This window comes from Pollicipes pollicipes, unplaced genomic scaffold, assembly GCF_011947565.3.
Source record: "Pollicipes pollicipes isolate AB1234 unplaced genomic scaffold, Ppol_2.1 Scaffold_7261;HRSCAF=8764_pilon_pilon_pilon, whole genome shotgun sequence".
Taxonomy (NCBI): domain Eukaryota; kingdom Metazoa; phylum Arthropoda; class Thecostraca; order Pollicipedomorpha; family Pollicipedidae; genus Pollicipes; species Pollicipes pollicipes.
The window spans coordinates 44,502,228-44,525,972 of NW_023597054.1; the positions used below are offsets into that span (position 1 = coordinate 44,502,228).

Sequence of the window (23,745 nt, forward strand, 5' to 3'; positions counted from 1 at the left end):
CCACTTTTGCATCCTTCACTTCGGCTCGCAGTACCGCGGCATTTTAGCCTGAAGTGCTGCTGTGTAGGCAATGCTGACAGATACCACTCTAACATCTGTGCTGCGCCGATATCGCACAGCACAGATGCTAGAGCGGAGACTGCAGAAAACGGCGGCTTACGGAGCGAACAGCTTGAAAAGAACATCATGATGCCACGTGATTTAGAAGAACATGCCACAGTATTCAAGGTGCGAAGCAAGAAAATACGTCTGCGGTGTACCCCAGCAGCTTACGTGATGTTTTTTTCTGGGCACGGAATACCCGTCAAAAAGTGGATCGGGAACGTGACGCTATTCACGTACACCGGGGATTTAAAATTAAGGACACCAGTTGATGGGTTTAGTTCCACATCTCGACAGCTTTTGTCTCCAAACGCAAGACGTACCATGCACCGTTTGAGCTGTCACCCAGATATAGACTGTTGCTGCGGCAGTGCAGCCAGCCGGACCGGGCGGCCGCGGCCAGCCCGGTTATGTGTCACAACCATCGCTTTTGTCACAGAACGGTCCCATTTGTCAAGCCCCTTTGGCCGATTAGAAACGTCGCCCAGCTCCACCTTGGACGTGGGCAGGGTGTCGTTAGGGATTTCAGCCAGGAAATATCAGATTTGTGGATCTGAAGTGTAGGTTTGCCGGCATTTCAGAAACAGGCTCCACTATGAGCTCCGTACATTTCGCCGTACTCTCGCGGGATCGTAATCGCAAAGGTCGTGCTACCGTTCTGGTGGTCGTAACAGTTGCCATCAATCTTGGTTTCTGGATAGCATATCTGGGTCAAACATCAATCGCGTTAGTTACCGGCCGTGATGCTCGCTATCACGGTTGCCATAAATATCTGGCTGAATAAATTCGGCAACAGCTTTTCACAGGAAGGTGTCGACCGTGAGACAAACAGTGACATGAAGGGAAACTTCCGTCGATAAACCTCTCGCATGGCAGGCAATTCAGTGTTAGAATAGTCTTGATTGGACGTGTCTATCCTATGGGTAGGTGAAATATTGTCAATGTGGCAGCAAAAACCACCAAACGCTATTACGTGATGATATTTTTCCCCCATCTTGATGTTATATAGCAGTCAGCGTTTCATGGGCTGTGACATAGTCGTTGGGTGGCGGGGGTTAGCTAAGCATACATTTGACACCTTATTACCTCACCATGTAACTTCGCTTGAGCCGCCGCCGTCGCTGGAGCCGGGCCCCTCCCCTCCCCCTCTCCGTGACCCGCTGTCGGGCGTCTTCAGAGAACCAGGCGGTGATATGACCCGGACCTGCGGACGGAGCGGCACGGTCTGGGGCCTCGTTGGCATGTGGCGGTACCGCTGGGGAACCAATTAGAGACCGACAGTTGGCTTGCGTTATTCACCAACAGCTGCCCACGACCATTGCTGGCGTCACCGTTGACAATTACTTGGTAAATTAATGGCTTTGGCTCGGGTGAAAGCCGACCCTGGGTTCTAGTAAATTTTCAGACATTTCCAAATTAATATGCCCTTGTAAAGCAAAAATGTGTATAACGCACGGCCAGCTATGATCTTGTTTTGTTAACTTCGATACCCCATTCATGCACATAATTGCTACCTATTTTCCATCATCTTGAACGTCCAAAATACATTTACGAATAGTTCATGCTTAAGTTACGTATTTTTTACTAACTGTGTGCAGACAGATTTATACGTTTTCACCCATGGTTTGCAAGGGGGCGTGGCGGACAGCTACAAACACATTTTTGAAGCACGAGAGACTTTCATCTGCCTCCTGTAAATTCCCCAACCTTTGTGTGACGCCATTCTGCTGCGCCCTTCCGCGTTGTTTGAGTGACGGCTTTGTTGCGACGGCCGCCGGCCGTCATTATCGCCTCGCACGTCACAGCAGCGCTTCTGCTGACGTTCCAATCGGCCGTCGGCGTGCCGCCCTGTACCGCGCCTGTCGACGGGTCAGCGACCCCTGCCGGGTCGCTGCAGCCTCAGTGCGTGCGCCCCGCCCCCGACCCCAGACACCTTTCTCACGCCACAGCACGTTCGGCGTCAGGTCAAGGCCAAGTGCTGTGCACGGGTCGCCGCTGACAGAGGGTCAACTGCGCGGACGGAAAGTTCGCGACCAACGCCCCCGGGGGACGTTACCGCGTTGCCGTGCAGGCCCAGTCAGGGATGGCTCCGCGCGGTTGGGAGTTTGCTTGCACGGCGCTGGGGTCAGCTGTGTGGGTGGGTGTGGGCTGTTTGCCGAGCCTTCCGCCGACACTGGGATAACTGAGACAATGGCCTCTGCCAAAAGCACAATCGCTTCTGCGAGCTATGCTTTTGGCTCATTCGTCCCGAACAATATTTCCCCCCTTTTGTTGAAATATACAATCTCAGCAGAGAGAGCTGAAGTAACTAAGACATTTTGTGACGCTAGTTTTCGTTTCCGGCTTCATGCGATCGTCTTCATGTGGTCTAGACGTGAATCTCGTGCTGCGTCTCACCCGGATCCAGCGATCGCCTGTACCGTAGTTCGTCATGCCTTTGGGCGCAGGCACTCCCACATCCCGAGAGTGGGTTAAAACGCGGTCCTACCAACAGATGAGGAAACATAAATATTTTCAAGCAAACGGTTCACCTGTAATTGAGGTTTCGAAATCAGCTGGCCAAATTGGACACAAAGTGCACTGTTTTTTTTTTAGGGGAACACAACACACCTCGGCGCACCTCTGTTGTGCAGCACCAGCGGCAGTATTAGTCATGTTCGCGTTCAGGGGCCATAGCAAAACCGGGATTCGAACCCCGGGCCCCTACATGAGAGTGCAAGACGCTAGTGACTTGGCCGTTACGTCCACATGCAGTGCACTGGGAGACCTCCACCAATATCGCAGCAATAAATCTACAAACTTCTTTATTACCATGAGTTTTACGCAAGAACAGTGAATCCTGGCAGTAGGTGGCTGGGGCACGTGATCTTCAACTCATAAAATCACACGCAAATTCTAGAGGCAAAAACTTTTGCATTGTTTGGGAGGAATTTCATGCAGCACAGTAGAGTTCATGCTAAATATTCCAGAAATTGAGTGCACCCACTGCAGGCCATCTCTCCCCTTACTGGCGCCACCCCTGAAATAAAAATGATACTTTGTTGTGTTTCTGCAGCGTTGGCTCATTCCAATTCCAGTTCCAGCTCCAGTTCCATTCCAGTATAAGCTCTTCGGGGCGATGCCGGCTCATAAGAACAACCGCACGCCGCTCAGAGCGGATGCAGTGGATTTTGAAGGCATAAATGAGCGCGTTCACTATTGCCTGGCCTTATGAATACTTACGCCATGTACACAATGGACCCTTTACTTTACCAAGTCGTTATGGACCGTGTGTGCGGACAACTTTACAAATATTCCAGCTCTGTAGCGTTACTGTAATTGTGAGCTTACCTTTCATTCGAGCACAATTATTTCAAGTGTTTATGCTGGTGACCAATTCAAAGCATGCAGAGAAATATTAGACATCGATGCCGCCCGTCAACTCGTCGGTAAGTGCTTCGTCGAGTAGTTACATTGCAGCGGCCATTGTAATTGCACTCTTCAAGCAACACAAGCAACCCCACCAGACCCTGCTGTCGTCCCCGCTTTTGGTCCAATTGCGATCTGCTACGCCCTGTAGAGTACGCGATCACCGCTACCCATCACAAATAGGAGTCGAACACGATGGATGCGATCAGCAAAAGTGCTCGCAAGACATAGATTTCCGCGACAGTCCAGTTGCCCGGTCGTCGAGTAGTGACAAAAAGTTGAGAGTTAACCGAGGACCGTTACTGCAACGTTCGATTAATCATCAGGGCGGTGTGTCCGGCGGAGACCGCGAAAACGGTCCATTTTGCCAGGTCGTTCAGCTCGCCACTTCGCCGTCTGTTGCCAGCGGCACTCTTCTGGGCCGTTTTACTGCGCCATTTAAACAAGCCTATAAGACCTGAACAGGTTGTTCATGAATCAAACATGGCGGAAGTTTCCGTTTGCCTCAGAGCTATCCCGCGTGAAACGGTAGTTCTCGTGACCTGGCAGCTTAGGAAAACAGCCATCTTAGAACGTAGAATGTGATATTTTACTTTATTTCGCCGTGGCCCAAATTCTGTGCTATGATGGGATCATATGCGGGCGCCGTCCTAGACCAAGTACGACCAATGCTTTTCTCAAGGCGCGTGCGGTGCTGAAGCGATTTTGATAACGACGCGGTGAAGGCGGCCTGGATTGGATTCGTCTATTTTCGGCGGCCGTGCGACATCTTAAGACCCTGACCCAGTTCGGCCCCGTCGCCAGGGTATCAGGCACCGGCAACCGCAGGCCAGCTCTGGAGCGGGGAAGGGGCACCCTGTCTCGGCACGGCTCCGCGAGGCCTCTGTGCTCCAGACACGTGCTCTGGCGCTCTGTATTTGAGGCTCGCATTCACTGTCGGCTCTTACTGGGTTCAACGTGATGAATGACATCGCAATTGGAAAGGACAACGCAGTCATATGCCAAGGATGATATCAGAATCAGAAATGAAGATTTATAACTTAAGCCGTGGAACAGCATGTTTGGATTTCGGAGATGTGAAGTTCATCTATTGTTTGTCAGGATTTCCACGTGCTGCCTTACCGCTTCGCAGCACCATAGCCATTCACACATGTTGATATATCTAAATGCGAGTGAAGCATTTGGCATTAGTAAGCGCGCACCGACAAGCTCAGAATGCAGTGGATTGAAGTGTTGCTAATAAACTTCATGAGGCTGGTTGAACTACTCGCTTGACGAGATGACAATGTGTCGCACGAATGCATTGCCAGCATGCTAAGGCTATGAGAGCGCCTGCAATTGTAAAATCAGAAGAAAAACTCATGCGACCAAGGGCAAACGCTGAGGAATTCGGAGCAGCGACGGCCTTAAGCTCAGCTTAAGCCTAATGACTCGTCTATCACCGTTGGATGCCTTACCGGTCGAATGATGCGCGACGAGCACGAGAAGAGAAGCACAAATTTGCGGCCGTTCCCATCGTCGGGTGCAGAGGAAGAGATAGAGCAAGATCAGGAAGGGGAAAGGGCAGGTGTTGGCACCAACAGCTCCAGCAGTGGCCCAGAACGTGTGCCATATCCCGTGCTCTTCCTACTCTCTCTCTCCTCGCCTCTTCTGCACCTGAAAATGGCGAAGCCCGAAAAGTTGTGCTCTTCTGCTTTCTGGCCATCATTAGGCTGGGCATTAACAATATACAACAGACAGGCCAGTTTCATAGAGCTGCAATTAATAGCATATCCAGCATGCATGCAATGATCCGTGAAATTCACAGATTGTCATAGATATATGCACGGGGAAATCTCATTGCAAGCAAAAATAGTATGTTGTAATTATTACAATGAATTTTGAAATGGAGAGATGAAAGAGAGACGAAACCCGGTCGTTATATTAACTTCCATTGGTTGCATGCCACGGGATGTGTGTAGTGCATTGCTAGGCATCATTATACAAATTAAGGAGCACATTTGGCAGGAAAAATCTGCCAAATATATGTGTACGTGTATTGCAAAGGTCAAATCATCAGTTGGTTTTTTAACTAAAGCACCTATGAAGTGTTGCGGCAAACGACAACCTTCGACTATTGTAACAGGAATCGGCGTCAATTATGACGAGGAATCGGCGTCAATTATGATGTCGTTGCATAGCATAAAATACGCGAATAGGAAAAATTGTATAATTTCAGGTTACCAGAATTACTTACGCTCTCCGAAACATCCCGTCTAAAGCCTCAATGTTTTCTAGTATCTTTTCAAGTGTGTAGGCAAGCAGTTTTTTTATTAACAACCATAACATATATAAATATAATATGTAATAAATCATTACTGGATCTTTACAGCGACTGCAACTGTGTCAGTGTCGCAATCGAAAGCGTTTATGACGCATTTTCTTTGTGCTCATGATACAAATTTTGGCCGATACGACGGGCCCCGACGAAACCGTATCTTCCTTACCCAGCGTTTGCGGAGGCTGTGGACGATCGAGACCGGGGGCTGCCTCCTGGTGCGATTGGCGACCGGCGGCGCTCCCGACCCAGACCGAACGGCCGAGCAGTGGGCCTCACAGCACGCCTCCACACCTTGCAGGCCAGGACCGGCAGCTGGTGGAGCCGGCGGCGGTCTGAGCGGGCCTCTGAGCGGCTCAGACTGAGCGTCTGGTCGTCTGGCGAGGGTACCGGCGGCGCGTCCGTGAGGATCCTCGTGAGGACGGATCGGCGTGAGGATCCTCGTGAGGACGGATCGGCGTGAGGATCCGGTCTGGACGACCTTCGCCTGGAGACGCGGCAAACTGCGGACTCTCCTTGTGCCCCCCGCATTGGTAAGTAGTCCCGACGTGGCACGGAAGCCGGTGACTTCCAATCGCAGCATTCTTTATTGACGGGTGACGACGCGTCCCAACAATAGTGATACGGGGTAGAGCGCTTGGGTGCTGGAGATCAGCTGTGATGTTCACGGTATCTCTCATGAAGCGGCCGGCCTGGAGCGGCTCTAAACGGAGCCCAATGCTCAGTGCTTAGGGTTATGTTACATGCTGTTTTGGAATGACAGAGCTTTGGGCATCGATCCAGAGCGCCAGCTTTGGCCGCTTATATTTATTTTACAGACCTGGGCACATTACACAAAAATCACTGGAGATGGTTTTTACCTGGTGCTAGTATTTAGGAAGGCGTGCAATTATAGCATCATTACCTATTTACTTTGTTGTTGGCCTGAAAAGGTTGTTTAGGAGGGTGACATTTGAAGAGCTGCCGCATACTTTCGGCCTCACCCCGGAAGACAGCGGGCGCCCGGGTGTGCGTGAGACGCGACACGCACCCGTCGACCCCCGTCGGCGTCCGTCCGGGTGACCTGTTCATAACCCCGCGCCCAAACATGGCCGGCGAGCCATCAGTCCCGCCTGCCGCCGTTTAGTATTCATTGACGTCACGATTAAATCGGCGTACCTCCACATCATGTAAATCGCCACCCCCACGCGCCGGTTCACGTCTGCTAGTTAGTGCGCCGCTGAGCGGGGCCGGCGGCGCTCCGCGGTGCCACTGGTGTCGGCCACGTGTGTCTGCGGCCCACGGCAGATTGCTTCCGTCTGTTGGTGTGGTGAATTCAACAGCGACACAAGTGCACGAGGCAGCGGACCGCTGCAGTGGACGTCAAACCATTAGATAGAAGCCACGGGCCATGTGTACTTTTAGCCTACCACTTAACTGGCACGAGCCTCGTGCAGTTCCCTGTACACACTTCATAGCATGCCTCACAAGCCACCTGGGCAGATACAGCCGCCTGCTTGTATGCACCGGTCAAGCTGACGCGTGAGGTGGGCAGATACAGACGCATACTGTTACATGTCGTCAAGCTGGTGCGTGAGGTGGGCAGATATAGACACCTGCTGTTACATGCTAGTCAAGCTGACGTGTCAGATGGGCAGAAACAGACACGTGCTGTTACATGTCGTCAAGCTGGCGCGTGAGGTGGGCAGATATAGACACCTGCTGTTACATGCTGGGTAAGCTGGGCATGACTCAGCGCGTCCCTGCCTGCTGAATATTGAGAGTGAGGGATTGAGTGAGTGAGCATTGGGATTAGGCATGATCCTCATGGTCACCGTTACTTTTCAATGAAGCTGCCAAAGCATCGAATCGACTTAAGACAAGTTTTGACTCTGATCCATGCATTGCGTTTAGTTCAGATTCAGGCGCCAAACAGAAGGGCGTAGAGAATAGGCGAACAGATCAGATGATCATTTATCAAATTCTGATGGTGGAAAGCAAGGATATCGATTGCAATTTATTGAAAGCCAGAGTGTCGACAGGATAACTGTGAGAGGCCTTCACGAACAACAAACAGTTCCTTAACCCGTCCACTCGCCATTCATGGGGCTGTTCCCATACCCATCCGCTGCTCATTCCTTCAGTTGTTTAGTTATTGTTCATCTGTTGTTCCGATCGGGTGGCCACTCGTTTGCTTTTTCCAGCGCTTTAATCCTAAATTATGGAAGCATTTCAAAGTTTTACAGTTTTTAGGTGGTGTTCCAATTGTGGAAGTGTACACCAAAAGTTTTTCCCTAGTGTTGATATTCTCAAATGTAGTTGAGAATTTAGGTAATTGTTCCCAACATCTGTACCCATTCCAGCCGAAACCCATGGGTTCATCCAACCCGTGAAGTCTTCTTAGAAATATCGATAGATAGAAGCATCGAAGCGGTCATTAATGCAATACGTCGGTAATTAATTTTTAGGAACACCGGGCTGCAACCCACAACCGGCCCGGATGGCAAGTGGCAAAGGACAAATGTACCGATAGTGTGTGGGGCCGACACGGTAACATTGAAGACACCCTGCAACATAACCGTGTGCTCAATGTTTGACATGGCAACAACAAATGTATCGACAATCGCAGGATCTTGCTGAGACCAATCCAACAATTTCCCCGCGAGGCTCTGTCGTTCTCGGTTTGGAAACGGCAGGGGGGGGGGGGCGTGTAGCGGCCCCCTCCTATAAGTCTGCGTTATGAAAAAGGGCGAATCAGTGCGATAGTTTAGAAGTCCTACGTTCTAAGTATGAGGGTGCTGATAGAAGAGGTGCCGTCCACTAGCACAACCTCGACGTCCAAGTCTTGGTTGTTAGTCTGATGTGAAACCCGACAATCTCGCGAAACTAGGGCGACTTGACACCCACGCGTCGTTTGCTGCAGTTGATAAGCGCTTTGGTGTGAGCTCGACACTTCCCCAATTGCATCGCCACGCCCACAAGCCTTATGCTCAAAGATCAAGAGGGCCTGAGGCGCAGTTCAGCCTCTGTTGGCCCCCCCAGCAGCCGAGAAGCATGGCCCATTGGCAACATGTGAAGCGAATGATGCTCTGTGCCGTTGGGGCCAGCTGGACGGACCATCTCCCACGACTTTGTTTACGGCGTGATTCCCCAACCGATCCGAGTAATCTTGCCAACCGACCGTGTCCGCCAGAGTGCAGCCGGGACAATGCCAGATATTTAATGTCGGCCTCAAAACAACGGCATGCTTTCAAGTAGCCAGCACGTCTCCGGTGTTTGTTCTAGGCATGTGGCCATGGCTAAGCAAACATGCTGCATGACCTAAAACGGAAAGTGCAATGTGCGCCCGTAAACACTAATGCTCTCAAGGCTCATAGACGCTGTCCGTCATTGCCGTTTTGCTATTGTATGTTGAGTACCATTACTCTATAGGACCAAACTTTCAGGCACTCCCGATATGAACGGAAGGGCGAAGTTTTAAAATGAGAAAAGTTTTGCTTAGATGAGGGAAGTCTTCAGCCATTCTAAATGATGCATAGGTGGATGTGAATATTAGCTTAAACGAGCTGGCTATGAAGTGACATTTGTCATTCATATCAACTACACGCTCGCCACTTAATGGAATTGCATGGATTTCTGTCCGAAAACAGAATGCAGTAATTTGGATATATGTTAGCCGCAGATACGTAAGAGCACTTTAAGATCCACGCCACTGCGCGTGCATTTTACTAACTTAGTAAATGATAGCCTTTGAATGCACGCAGTTTTCAGTCCTTGTCGAAAAAATTATTCTTTAAGGACTCTTCTACATTAATATGGAGTTTCGAATTGGAATAACCAACTTAAAAACCTTTCGGTGCTATTCACAATCCTGCCCTTCTAGACCTAAGGCCTAAGTCCAAGACCTAAGTCGCTCTGGTTTCCGAGCTACACGCCCTCGAAAATGAGGAAAGGAATATCGGAGGGTATTTCAAGGACGCCTTGGCGCTCATGACGTCATAGTAACGTCATTCAAATTTTGCCCTTCCATAAGCCATGCGGTGATCAAGACCGGAAAAAAATGTGCTTGTCAAGGCGTTTATATCTGGTGTTCGAGGGCGCGATTTCTAGATATAAGGGCCGTCCATTGGCTCTCCACCAATGGTGTGCGGGGTACGATGACGTAGTCAAACCGTGACGCATCGAGGAGGATATTTACTGATGGAAGAATCGTGCTGTCTAGAGCGGTCTTTTCCGCTTGGAAATTATACCAATACATGTATGGGAGCTTGTTTCAGCATATCTGATGCTTGCTTTAATATCTCTAAATGTGAAACATTCCCCTGAATCAAGGGTGCCGCCCAATGTCATATAACTAAATGAAGCACTTGACTAAATCATCCACGGGAGAGAAAATGACGCGCTCTACATCTGCAATGGTCTAATGTAACAACAGTATATCTGATGATACGGTAAAACATACACTTATTTTCAGGCGCCAGGTGTAGTAATTTGGCCGTTGTGCTGGCATCTCAGAGATAATTCTGCAAACATTCCCGGTGGCATCAACGAACATTTGAAAAGCCGTTTGGAGCGAATGTAGCCATTTCCGGACAAAAATCCTGCTCCTATCGGGCTTCTACCACCTTCAGCTACCTGTTTTTGGATCTACCTCAGTTTTATAAGAGAAAAATTACAACCCACTCGGAAATTTATTATTTTGTTCATACTTACAAAGACCTGCTTTATAACCTTTTTGTGTTGATATTCTTAAAACGTCGAACCCCAGGTGATTCGAGAACTACCTTGCTGACCGGTGGCCGGTAGGGGAAGGTAGCTCCTTACCTCTGCCGCTGCCCCACGGCGTCACTCGGTGGGTCGATGATCGACGCAATCGGTATCAGTATCTTCGCAAATGATCTACCTTCCTACCTTACTGACGAACGTCTAGTATCCATGTGATGAGGTCGAACTGCTCTACTCCGCTTGTCCTGACGATCTAACCGTCCCTAAAAACCAACAGGAGATCCTCCTCATTGTCCAATCATCTTTCGCATCTATTTTCTTGAAAATTATCCCAACTAAGACTGTCCACTCCTTATAAGCACACTCATAAAGATCTCAACAAAACCGCATCCTGCCACCTTAACATGTTTGGCCACAAACTATTGCCACCTCCCTCTGCGTAGATACTTGAAATGGCGGTCAACCATTTCCTATCCTAGAAAAGCACATCTACAACGTGACTAGAAAGAAGCAGTTCCACCATGCTCTGTACACAATTCGACACCATCGCGCGCTCCAAGCCCGTAAATCCCGGCCCAAGGACACGCCTTTTCTCATATCCTTTACAGCCTTTCAGTAGTTTAGGGACGGGGCTGCGCGTACTCCCTGCACCGGGTGCGAAATGTGGTGAACTTCGGGGCCAGGGTCGTCTCGGTGACGAGCGTTGGCGATCATATCTCACCGGCCGTGGAGGCGCCGAGTTGGCGCGACGTTCGTGACCTTCTCACCTACCGTGGCAGACTTGGCGTGTTCAGGAGCGATCATGATTGTTGATCAGCATGTGTTGATATGAATGACGACTTAGTGAGTAAGCTCTATACATTTATATATATATATATATATATATATATATATATATATATATATATACATATGTGTGTGCGTGTGTATGTGTGTTTATTCCATGCATAAGATGTAAATAAATATATACTGAAGGCAAATATAGTTGGCAAGACAGAAGTTCTATCCTTAAACTCGGGGAAAACCAGGAGAATGGAAATATAGATGGGTTGATATTTCGGCAACATGTCTTTGTCGAAGCAATAGCAGAAACGTGCTCTTCTGAAGTCAAACTGGACCAGCGTCCTGACCCCGCCCTTTTTGTCTCTTCTACTTTTGTTTTGATAAAGGCATGTTGCCGAAATAACAACCCATCTACAGGGTGCGGCGCAAAGATTTACCCATCCAAAACCATTGTATAACGTACGTATTTTTATCAGAATCTTATTTGACGTGGTTAGCATGCTCCCTACACTGCCTTCTCCTCTCTTGTCAGTGATTTAGTCAAGAACTCAACTTTAAATCCCCAAACATGGGATCGAAAGTCCGTGCGTGACAAAATCGTGGCTTTAAAAAATGCTGGCGTCAGTAACAAAAAGGTCATGAAGCAGCTCAAAGACTGCAGAAAGCCCGTTTTTTGACGTGATGAAGCGGTATCCACCAGACTAGTACGACTGTCAGCAAGCCCATCCCTGGCCGCAGCCGATCTGCTCGCACCACAGGCGTGGTGCAGGCCATCAAGAAGAGGCTGCAACTGGAATCCCCGCAGGAGCATGCGGCAAACTGTCAAAGACCTTCAAATGTCAGAAAGATCGGTGAGGCGGGTCGTGAAAGAGGATCTGGAACTCAAGGCGTACAAAATGTAACGCCGACACCTCATTTCAGCAGCCCTCGAAGGAAAAACGTCTCCACAGGGCAAAGAAGATGTGGAGGAAATGGAGCGGGCCGGTGATCGAGCTGTCATTTGGTCGGATGAAAAATGTTTCATTGTCCAGGCCTATGACCAACTCCCAGAATGACAGGATCTGTGCTGCGAACCCACGTGACCTTCCTGAAGTCAGCCGGGTGCATTTTCGCCGCCAGAAGCCCTGCAAGCGTCGTGGTGTGGGCTGCCGCGGCGTCTGATGCCACCAAGTCTCCACTGGTGCTTATCGAAGAAGGAGTGAAGGTCAACAGTGGTGTGTGCCTGAATATGCTGGAAGGTAACGTGCTCCCGTGGGTCAGAGAAAGGTTCGGCGACCACTACATCTTCGCCCAAGATGGTGCACCGGCTCACACTTCGAATGTCTCCCAGACGGGATGCAAAGACCATTTCAGCGATTTCTGGGACAAGAATCTGTGGCCTCCTTCCAGCCCAGACCTGAACCCGATGGACTTCGCCATATGGCTATCCTCGATAGCGATGTCTCGAAGGTGTCCTACAGCAGCGTCCCGGCTCTGAATGCCGCTCTGGCCACGGCCTGGTCCAATCTGGACGAAGAAGTGGTGCGGCACTCCTGTGCATCAGTCACGTCACGTCTGAAGGCTGTGATCCGCGAAAGAGGCGGTCATATTGAAGCGTAGCGCTTCAAAAAAAAAAAAAAAACACAAGAACAATGTGACCAATAAATGTGCCTGAAAGAAATGACCTATCTCGTTTACCTTTTTGGCAGATTAAAAAATATATGCGTAACTCTTTACGCCGCCACCCTGTTCATCTTTATTCTCCCGTTTTTTTCCGAGGAATAAGGTTATTACCACTGACTTACCTGTGTGGGATATGATTATGTTTGCCACTGTGGTGAAAGTCCTGAGTCTATAAAAGTGAGGATACTTTTTTCGATGTTGTCTTAAAACGGCGCGGACCATCGGTCTGTGTGTCACCACCGGCCCCTGGGCCACCATCGGTCCGTGCGTCACCACCGGCCCCTGGGCCACCATCGGTCCGTGCGTCACTACCGGCCCCTGGGCCATCATCGGTCCGTGCGTCACCACCGGCCCTGGGCCACCATCGGTCCGTGCGTCACTACCGGCCCCTGGGCCATCATCGGTCCGTGCGTTACCACCGGCCCCTGGGCCACCATCGGTCCGTGCGTCACTACCGGCCCCTGGGCCATCATCGGTCCGTGCGTTACCACCGGGCCCTGGGCCATCATCGGCCCGTGCGTCACCACCGGCCCCTGGGCCACCATCGGTCCGTGCGTCACCACCGGGCCCTGCGCCGTCACTGACCCGTGTCCCGTATTCAGAAGCCGGTATCGGATCCAAAATGAGCCCATTTATCGTGTCAACGCCCATTTTCCCCTCCATCAAGCTCCCACCTACGGCCGATGTTTCGAATTATTCTGAGAGGCTGGTGGCGGATTTCGTTGACCAAGAGCCTCCTCAGTGATGACAATCGCACAATGGAGCATGTCTTCCACTGCTGCGTAAACTTGACTGTGTAATTAAACTATATATGTGCAAAACAAAAACGTGCTCGACCAATGGATTCGACTTTGTTATATTTAGTGTTGAACTAGACAGAACTGAAAGCAGCAGGAATTTTGCTTAATAATTTGAGGAAAACCTAATGCCGTGACCATCAAGTTGCGTAGCTCCTCGTGCCTGTTACACATCTCCAAATTAACCATATTGGTGCCGACATGTTTCAGTTTTAAAACAGAAATAGTTCAACGAACGCCGCCTGACACCGTGAGTGAGTTTTGATATGAAAGTCTACACTCTGTGTGTTCAGAACAAGTTACTTGCTTCGCATGGCGAAGGTGTGTCAAACTATTTTCATATTATTTCACCCGGGCGTCTGCAAGTGCGGTAGTAAGAGATATCCTCTGAAAATTCAAATTTTGCGCTAGTTCGCTTAATGCTATTTATTTTGGATGGCACAAAACTATGGCATACCTGTAAACTTGGCAGAGAACTTTGGGCGCCAAGGATATTGTCCAGTCATGCAGTGCCGAACTGGACGTGGGGACATTGGCATGAAAAGAGTGGTAGCACCAATGCTGCAATTTGTATAGAACGTATAGAGAGATGCGAAAGAGCGTTGGTGTTCGGCGCTTACTGTTTGAGATATGGCCAAAATCCCTAGGACACATCAGAACATCATAGGGCCGTGGGTTTTGCCGGTCAGCTAACGCATGTAAACTGCTGTGCAAAGTCGCGTGGTCGCCAGAATTAGCGCGCTGGCAAGCTGCCAACGGCAGTTAAGTGCAAATAGTGGTGGCTTGCAGAAATGACAGGGAGCTGGGGATCTTTGACAGCGCTGGTATGACTGAACGCGAACAGATCAAAGACCATGTGAAGCTGTACAGAACGTGACTGGCTTCTCCGTGTGAACACGCGCGCTGTTTCACTCCCGGTTAGCAGTTATTATTAGTATGTACCGCCGCAAGCTAGTGTGATAGCGGCTACTTCTGGTACGAGAAAGCTGCTACGCAAATCTAGCTGCACAAGTTCAGAGTTAAGGGAATCTGGCGTGTCAAAGCCTCTTAGCATTAGTTTTGCTTCACTGACTGAAACACTTCAACACCAAACGGGATTTTCGAACAAAGTAAGTCGCAAACACCGGAAACACCGTCATTTTCGCTTCGTCCTCCACTGTCATACTATGTTCGCAACCGTTACCACAATTGGAAGTACCACGAGATAGAAATCGCCTTCTACGGAACCGGTGTGGAGGCCAATACTTGCAACATCTTTGCAACGTAAATGAAAATAAGGCAAAACGAAACCCAGTTCCCGCCTTGACAGGTGTCAGGAATGAAACCGTAACCCCAATGTTCTGGTGTCAAATATGCGATGGCAATGTCCAATCCTGTGAGCTTTGATGTCCTGGCACAAATGTTCCCCATAACACCACGACATAGCACAGTAAGCATAGCATTCAACTGACATCGACCATACCGGAATATGATAACGCCCACTGCGAGTTGCTACATTCCTATCAGTCCACGAGACATCAGCCGTTTGAGGGGTTCATGCATGTTCGCACTTTCCATGAACAACATTTTGGAATCCAGCGTAAACCATTTTTAGCACACTTCATGCGTAGCGTGCCGTCGCTTCCAGATAATGCCTGGTCATGGAATATGATGTCTTCTCTTAAGGTCCAGAGAAGTCTCCAATCGTGAAAGAAATAGCAATAGACCCAACAAATTCATACCATGCGCGGTATGATGTGAATAGGGGAGCAAATGGGTAACGGGGGAGGTGGATATTATGAAGCCGGTGCACGATGGATGCGAGGTGGCATAAAACGACCGGCGTCCTGAGTACAGCATCCTTCAGGAAGTTATGGAGAGCGGTCTGACTGCGACTGCAGTGCATGTCGGAGCACGCGCTGTGAGACATGCGCACTGTGAGCCACCCTAACGCCAGTGCAGGAATCTGAATTGCTGGAACGGAAACAGTGCGGGTTAGGATTCCCAATGCTAATTGTTTAAATGGACACCAAGGACACCAATACGTATAAATGGTCGTCGGAACCGGTCATTAGCTCTACAGCCTCCCCCTCCCAATGTTCCTTTTTCAGTAGATTTGTTCCACTATATTATGACGAGCAGTAATGTGCATTTTCCATGCCAGTATCCTTTGTCAAATACGCCTTCATTTCAGTGGCATGGTAGACACGGCCTGCAAAAGAGACAAAAGAAGTGCAGAAGACGGGTTTTTGTGGTGTTCAGCGTTCCCTCATTTTGTCATACCTCAAAATAAGCATTTGGGGACGCAAACGAAGATTGGAATGGCGGTACAAATCAACATTGCAGGTCCCGGGGACCTCATAAAAAATGCAAATAGGCCCAGGTAGAATTTACACGTAACAGTGGATCCAAGCTGCGTGACTACGAGACCGTACGCAAATCCCCATGGCACATGTGGAATTGCCCCATGCTGCCAGCCAGAGAAGGTCCGACCTGTGCACTACTGTCGACATGACCCCACCTGAAAACATGACCTCACCAGTCCAGCATCGGATTTGGCTCAGGTATTGGCGGGCAAACTTTATGCGCAGTGTGTCAGGCATCGTTATTACTTTATCCTTCTTCACGACTTGGTTTTGCCGAGCCCAAACCCTTTCAACGCATTTCATGTCCTTTATATTACAGCTTACTGGGCTATCAAATGGTATCGCATGCTGCAGTATCTGATGACATGTGACCCTTCGCCAGTAAAACCAGCTACGTGTGCTGCACGAATGAGAAGAGTTTCGTTTGACTAGGTTCACCGTTCGAATTAAGATTTTTTAATGCCCTAAAGCTGGAAGATTTTAGGCCTGAAAAATATTTCGGACTTGTGGGGTTAAGGAGGCAAGAAGGGGTGGGGCGATGCCTCGGACGTCTGGGTTATCCAGGCCCGGGACGAATTGGCCAAAAAACCACGCAGGGTGCCCAAACGCATGGCTGTTGGGCCGACTTATGACTGACGGCCGCGACCTGGACGAGACGCTGCAGAGGCGCAGCATGAAGTGGTGAGTGTGGGTGGCATGGCCGCGCTGAAGTCCGCGACGGTGACAGGCCGTGGTCACCGCTCAGACCGCACAATATTCTGCTGACCAGGGACACGAGTGGTCAACGGAGCTGGCGCCGACGCTGGGTACGACCGTTCGACCGTTCGACACCGGCCGTGGCGCCGACGCTGGGCACGACCGCTACCCTGGCCGTCCGAAGCCTGCCATTGTGTGCTGCGGCAACGGACGGACGTAGCGTGAGGAGTGGCCTCGGAGTCCAGTCCCACATCACCGCTGCCAGACCGGCGGCTCCGCTGGTGGCCTCGATCGTCGCTCGCTCCTCGGTGTCAGTCCCGATCGTCCCCAGCGCACCCTCGAGCGTGCCGCCGCCGCAGTCCGCGCATTGCCCGCGCGCGCTCTAATTGAGCTGGCTTCCCAACATGCCGCGTGCGCCGACAGCCGCGGCCCGCGCCTGCCAAGCGACGCGCATAAACGTCACAATTTGCGTAGAGCGCGGTCGGGCCGCGTCGCTCGCGTCCCCCGGCGTCGATTCAGCCGCGCCAGAGGCGACCGCGCCCTGACGGACGAATTTGTTACACAAATATTGATGGCCTCCGACTGGCAGCGCGTCCGAGCGGGGCCCACCGGCGCCCGTCCGTGGGCCCACGCGCCGGCAAGACGAAACGGAGCCTGCCACGCCGCCGGGAGCGCTGCCAGCAGAGGCGGGCGGCCGTGGCGGCGGCGGCGGCGCCACCCTCCGCGAGGCGGCGGCGGCGGTCGGCATTGTGCCCGTGACATTTGCCGAGGATTTCTACGGCGCGAGGATTCCGGGGCGGTTGGCTTGGTGAGGGCCTACACTAGCGTTCGATTGGCGGGGACGGATGGTGACGTCACGGCCATCCATGGGGATCGGAGGTTATCAGATGGGGTCTCATAGCCGTCATATCACAGGACAGCGGAGAACGCAGCGGGATGCGAAATTGGAGTGTCTCAGTCAGCCTCGATGCACGCCCGAGGTGTGCGAAAAACGACTGCGACGCAGGCGAGCGATCTGGGTTTGTGATGCAAGTCTGCGTCGAGCAGCAGGGTATCACTGTCGTTTCGCGGTGCCCGACGGGACGTGCGTACCTTCCCTGAGTGACGCCATTCGGGGTAACTGCGCGGTTTTGGCTCCGCCTCCTGCCAAAGCCGGGGTCATTGTGACATTGAGCCAAACCAGCTCACTTCCCGCTGCCAGTCTGCGATGGAACGCCTAGGGCAAGGGGTGGTGTCTAACATGACGTCAACTCATATTTCACTCAATCTCTCTCAGTCTTTCACGGTGCCAACCACGCCAAGACGCATCGGTTTTGTGGGTTGTCTGATTTTGTTGAAATTGGCAGGGCTCAGTCCTGATCATACAGCAGTAACTATTAGGGTGACAGAAACAGCTGTGTTGAACATGTTTTGGAATTACCAGAAAAGCACCGTTTCCAAAGACTGCTGAGCCTGGAGGGACTTTTCTGTAGTTCTTGAAAAACGCCTGACGTGTTGATCGGAGAGGACAGTGCCAAAAAAATCGGGTGCCACCAGCGGACTTCGTATGTTCCCGCAAGCACGGCAGTCATCCATTCGCCTTAAAGGGAGAGTTTTTCGTGTTTCCACCATTTCGCCATTTCGCTTGTTTAGTGCAAGTATATTTGGACTTGCACGCATCAAGATTATGCATATTTTATTGAAAATGCAACGCCTTTTTGAATTCATCCTCAATAGTTCAGCTGTTCAGCATGAAAGAACGGTGTTTTCATTTTCCCTGTCGCGTGGCATGCACAACTACTATCACGGCAGTTTTTTCTCAAGGTCTGTTGTAGTTGCATCAATCATCAATCAAAGCGCTTGCTCAATATATTTTGCGACCCAGTTGCCGTTGTAATAAACCGCGGTAGAGCTCACAACATCCCGTTTGATGCAAATATGTCCGCTGTTTTATCACAATACAGCGGAATCACTATATACTAAGGCTTTGGCGCATCGTATGAATTTTAAATGACGACAGCAGCGCCAAAGCCTCGTCGCAGCGCATTGCTGTGAATTCTTCAGGGCCTTGATTCTGTGATTGGCTGCCGGTCAGCTGACTTATGGAGATTGCTTTGTAAAGTCGTTTGGTCGCTATCATCGGCGCACTGGTAAGCTGTCGGCAACAGTTAAGTGGCGCTGTATAAAGCTTCAACCGGTTGTTAGACAAAACATTGTATCCGAATAATTGCTGGCGTTACGTTTTGATTGATGCCGGACCACTTGCTTGAGCTGTGCACATGCCATGATAAGTAGTTCCGCTAATCCACTGATATCCCTTCTGTTCCGTTAACGGGATTAAGCCAACCACAAAAATTCCTGGCTTGATTTTTCTCACATTGAGCATATGTTTTTTGACTCCCACGACATATTTCCGAATGCCTGCAAAGCAAGCCGTCTAGACCACGTTATAATTATCACGGCATATTTGGGCTCACTTTGGCCACATATCAAGCGGCTTAGACAAGGTCTTTACGCTACTCTGCTTGGTGTGAATGCCGCATACGCTGTGCGTGTTTGCTATAATTTATGACGAATTTATGACAAATTTATGTCATAATTTATGATGCATTATTGAAAAGCTTCCCTTAGAACGTTCGGTAACAAGTGGTATGGGGTTTGGTGACAAGTGGTGTTTCCGAGTTCATATCGCGCTCTTGGCAAGTTTTGTTAACCTTCACTCAATAGCCGGTGTGCGGTATAAACCCATCAGTTCGTGTTATTGTGACTGCAAACCTAAACCTGACCTGGTCCTCAACTATGTCTATCGATTCATTGGCCGGAAGTTTTAGATCGCTCCATCAACAAACTACGAGTACCAAATACATACATCTTCTCACTGTTCAACCACAAGCGGTATCTCACCCTCGCAAGTGATGACGCCTCCCACACAAAATGTAAGCGTGTGCTAGCCACTGAATGCCTATTATTTGCTATTCAGGAGGCGTCAGCGGTAATTAGTTCAGTAATACCACCGGTAAAACATACGTGCACGTATGCACCGTCCGTGAACGGATTGTACTGTATGAGTATCATATGATTTCCCGCTGCTTGTGGAAAAAAATCAACTTGAAATGCAACGATAGTGCTGGCGATTTGCGTGCGCCCTCCAGATGTTTTATGCAGATGTATCACATATGCCCTGTTCTCTGAGTGTGTCAGTGATATGAAGACTGTGCCATGATGCTCTCGTGACCACTTTTGCGCATTAGCATGTGTGTGTGGCGCCGGCCTTTGAAGAACTTCGGAAAGGATTAGAAGTATTAACGTGAAAAATCGCTGAGATTATGTGGTGAATTGCACCTGCTTTATTTCAACATGCATCTAAGGAAAAGTTAAATAGAAGAACTTAACAGAGGGTTATTCTTTCTCTAAACTTAGCCTAAACATGCTTGTCTGGTCATTTGCGCTTGACCACTTTTACAGATACCGAAACAGATGTATAGAGGCAAACAACTCTCAGACACAGAATTGCACGTCATTTTGCTCACGACATAGGTCATTGTGTAGGGGTGTACATTTCAGTTCTGTGCAGTCAACTATATCACCGAGCAATAACGGTAATAATACGGGGATAATGGAGTAGCATTCCGGCTCAGCAATCCAGAGCGGCTGCAGAAAGAAAACGCGATCAAAGAGTCAAAGAGCCGAATATCCTGCCCCGTCGAATTCAACTGAGACGCTTATGATTATGTGTCACACCACACCACATCACACACCAGCTTGGGCGGCAGACTGTCTTTGCGGTCAAGGTTTACGCGGACGATGGCAACAGATGGAACCACTGCGACTTAATCTAAGGATCACCAATCATGTCCGCGGCAATTATGGAACGTGGGGCGGTGGCCACAAAAGCCTGGATGGCGGCCTCGTGACATCAATTTGGGCTGTTGAAGTCTGCCGACGATATAACTCAGCCACTGGTGCCGCAACCGGTTCTTTTCTCGGCCCAGCCACGGTCTTCCAGCGCAGTAGAGCGTATACTCTGGGCATGGCGCGTCGTAAACGTATCAGCCCCTGGGCGCATCGCCGCGTTGGGAAGGCGACCCAGCGGGGGGCCGATCGGCGCCAGTCCACCGGCCACATCGCGGTCCGAAGCCAACGACAGCCGCCTGGCGATGTGGTCTCCTGCTCTGAGCATCAACACAGCAGCCGTTCGGCTTCGCCAGAAGGGCAGTGGCTCCACCGCCGGCCGAACCTCCCGCTGGCACTGGAGCCTGATTGGGTCGTCTGCCCGGTCTGGCCTCCTGAACGGCCTTCGCTCCGCTCCGCGATGTCGGGACGCTGGTTAAAAGTTTCTGCCGCGGTCTTTCCAGCTCGCGGCCCCTTCCATTGACTCCGTCTCACTCTGGCGCTTAACGCCATCCTTTACGGCCCGGACGGAGATTGCCTGCCGGTGACCCGCCTTCTGCCTCCGCTCTCCGACCCCGAAAGGTCACCGCATCGCCGGCCGGCCGGCCGCCGCCGCCGCCGCCGCCGCCTGAACGTCCGTGGGCGTCGCGTTCAGGTGGCGTGACCGTCCACTGACCCAGCGCCGCTGTTCCAGGACCGGCCGCGCCGGAACCGGAACTGACGCCACCGCCGCCGACGCGTCGCTAACGACGTGCCGACGGCCCGGACAGCGCGCGCCGCCCCAGCCGACGCGGACCGGACGGGCCGCCGACGTCCGGCCCACGCCCTGACGCGGCGCCGGCTCCGGGAGACCATGACGCGGCCGGCGCTGGCGCTGGCGCTGACGCTGCTCGGCCTGGCCGGGTCGGCGTCGGCGGCCGTGGCCGAAGACGGCGACGTCTACAACCGGATCCGCGACCTGCTGAAGGCGACCGGACCGCAGCCGCCGCGCAGGCTCGTCAACGCCACGCCCATCTCGCGCGATGCGCTCGAGAAGGTGATGCGCATGTTCTCCAACGTGTCGGCGGGGAACGCCAGCGACGGCGGCGAGCTGGACTTCTCCAACCTGATCGACAGCCGCGGCGAGGCGAGCCGCACCAGCGTCGTCATCCTCGCCTATTCGGTCATCATCGTGGTCTCCCTCTTCGGCAACCTGCTCGTGTGCCAGGTGGTCGTGCGCAACAAGCGGCTGCACACCGTCACCAACACGTTCATCGCCAACCTGGCCGTGTCGGACGTGCTGATGACGTGTCTCAACATCCCCTTTAACATCAGCCGTATCCTGCTAGACGACTGGCCGTTCGGTGGCTTCATGTGCAGTGTGGTGCCGTACGTGCAGGTGTGCGCCGTCTACGTCAGCGCCTTCACCATGGCTGCCATCGCACTCGACCGCTACCAGGTGATCGTGAAGCCGCTGAAGCCACGCCTCGGGCCGCTGCACGGCGCTGCCATCATCGCCGTCATCTGGCTGTTGGCGGCCATCATCTCGCTGCCGCACGCCGTCTACAACGAGCTGGTGACTGTCTTCACGTTCCGCGCGCTGACGCGCTGCCAGACGCGTTATCCCAGCCCGTCGCGCCAGTTCCGCAAGTGGCTGACGCTGGTGACGAGCCTGACGCAGTACTACGTGCCGCTCACTATCACCGGCGTGGCGTACAGCATCATCACGCGCAAGGTGTGGAGCCGCGCCGTGCTTGGCGCCGCCACCGAGGAGCAGATGGTGTACCAGGCGCGCGCCAAGCGCAAGACCATCAAGATGCTGATGGTGGTGGTGGTGCTGTTCGCCATCTGCTGGATGCCGCTCAACCTGTATCATCTGATCGTCGACTTCAGCGTGGACACGAGCCCGCGGCGCCACAACTCGACCCTGTTCTTCTTCTGCCACTGGCTGGCAATGTCTAACGTGTGCTACAACCCGTTCATCTACTGCTGGCTCAACGAGCACTTCCGCGCCGGCGCGCTCGCCTGGTTTAAGTGCCTGGCGCGCCGCTCCTCCAAGGTGCACCCGGCCATCGAGATCAACGGCATCCTGGTGCAGACGTCACGGCGTCGCGGCGGTGACTCGACGCCCAACACCATGTCGAGCAGCGTGCGCGCCGACTCGGTGCGCCGTCAGCTCTCGGGCCGACACGAGGTCACGCTCAACGGCTACGTCGAGATCCGCAGTCGGCGCGTGCTCGCCTCGCTGCTGGCGTCAGGGCGCGTGGCGGCCGGGTCGGACCCGCTGGCCGAGGCGCCCGACTCGCCGGGCGAGCCGCGCGAGAGCGGCTTCCCGCTGCTGCCCCGGCTCTGCGAGCAGGGCAAGGCCGACGCGTACGACGTCATCTGCCGCAACATCGAGATTGTGTACCGCGCGCGCGAGGGCAGCACGCCGCGCGGGCCGCGCCGAGCCGGCCGCAGCCGCCGTCGCCGCCGCCGACCAGTTCAGCGTCAGCATCTTCGCCGGCGCCGAGCCGGCCGACGCCGCCAACGCTGGTGGCGGCGGCGGCCCGGAGGCGGCAGCAGAGCGCGTGTACCGCGGCCAGATCACGGGCCTGTTGCGGCATCAGGTGCTCAATGGTGGCGGCAGCGGCCAGGTGCGGGAGACCAGCTTCGCGGTGGCGGAGCCGGCACGCAGCGGCCGCTCGGCCGGCCGCAAGAGCTCAACTCGCTCGCGCCGCTCCGTCTGACGCGCCTCGCGGTGAGAGGCGACGCTCCCGGTGATTGGTCTGCTCGTAGTTTGAAGTGATGCTTACGGTGGCGGGCCTCGCGGTATGCGGAGCAGCACCTCCGGACGGCCTTGCGAGGTGTACTCCGGGGAGCGGCGCCGTCGTGTGCAATGGCCGCCGTGTGAGAAGCTCTCTGTCGGGCGTGGTGGTGAGCTGATGTGCCGCTCAAGTGCCGCTGAGGGGGCAGGGACGCCTTGTCGGTTGGGTGCAGGGGCGATATGGGACACGTCATCGGTGAGGCTCCGTTACCGGCACAAAATGCGGTGTGTGGTTTCGACTGATTCGGGCTGACCTCGTCTGGGAGAGAGACGGGA

At 52.4% G+C, this 23,745-nt stretch overlaps 1 protein-coding gene across 1 annotated transcript in view; it reads left to right on the top strand.

The window, feature by feature from the left end:
• LOC119111500 (putative G-protein coupled receptor 83) overlaps nt 1-23,392 on the top strand; it is a 154,753-nt gene extending 131,361 nt beyond the window's left edge. The window contains exons 2-3 of the mRNA XM_037235317.1: nt 21,614-22,932; nt 23,273-23,392. Of these exons, the coding sequence (XP_037091212.1) occupies nt 21,614-22,932; nt 23,273-23,392 (1,439 nt within the window). The remainder of the gene's footprint in view (nt 1-21,613; nt 22,933-23,272) is intronic.
• Nucleotides 23,393-23,745: the final 353 nt, after the last annotated feature.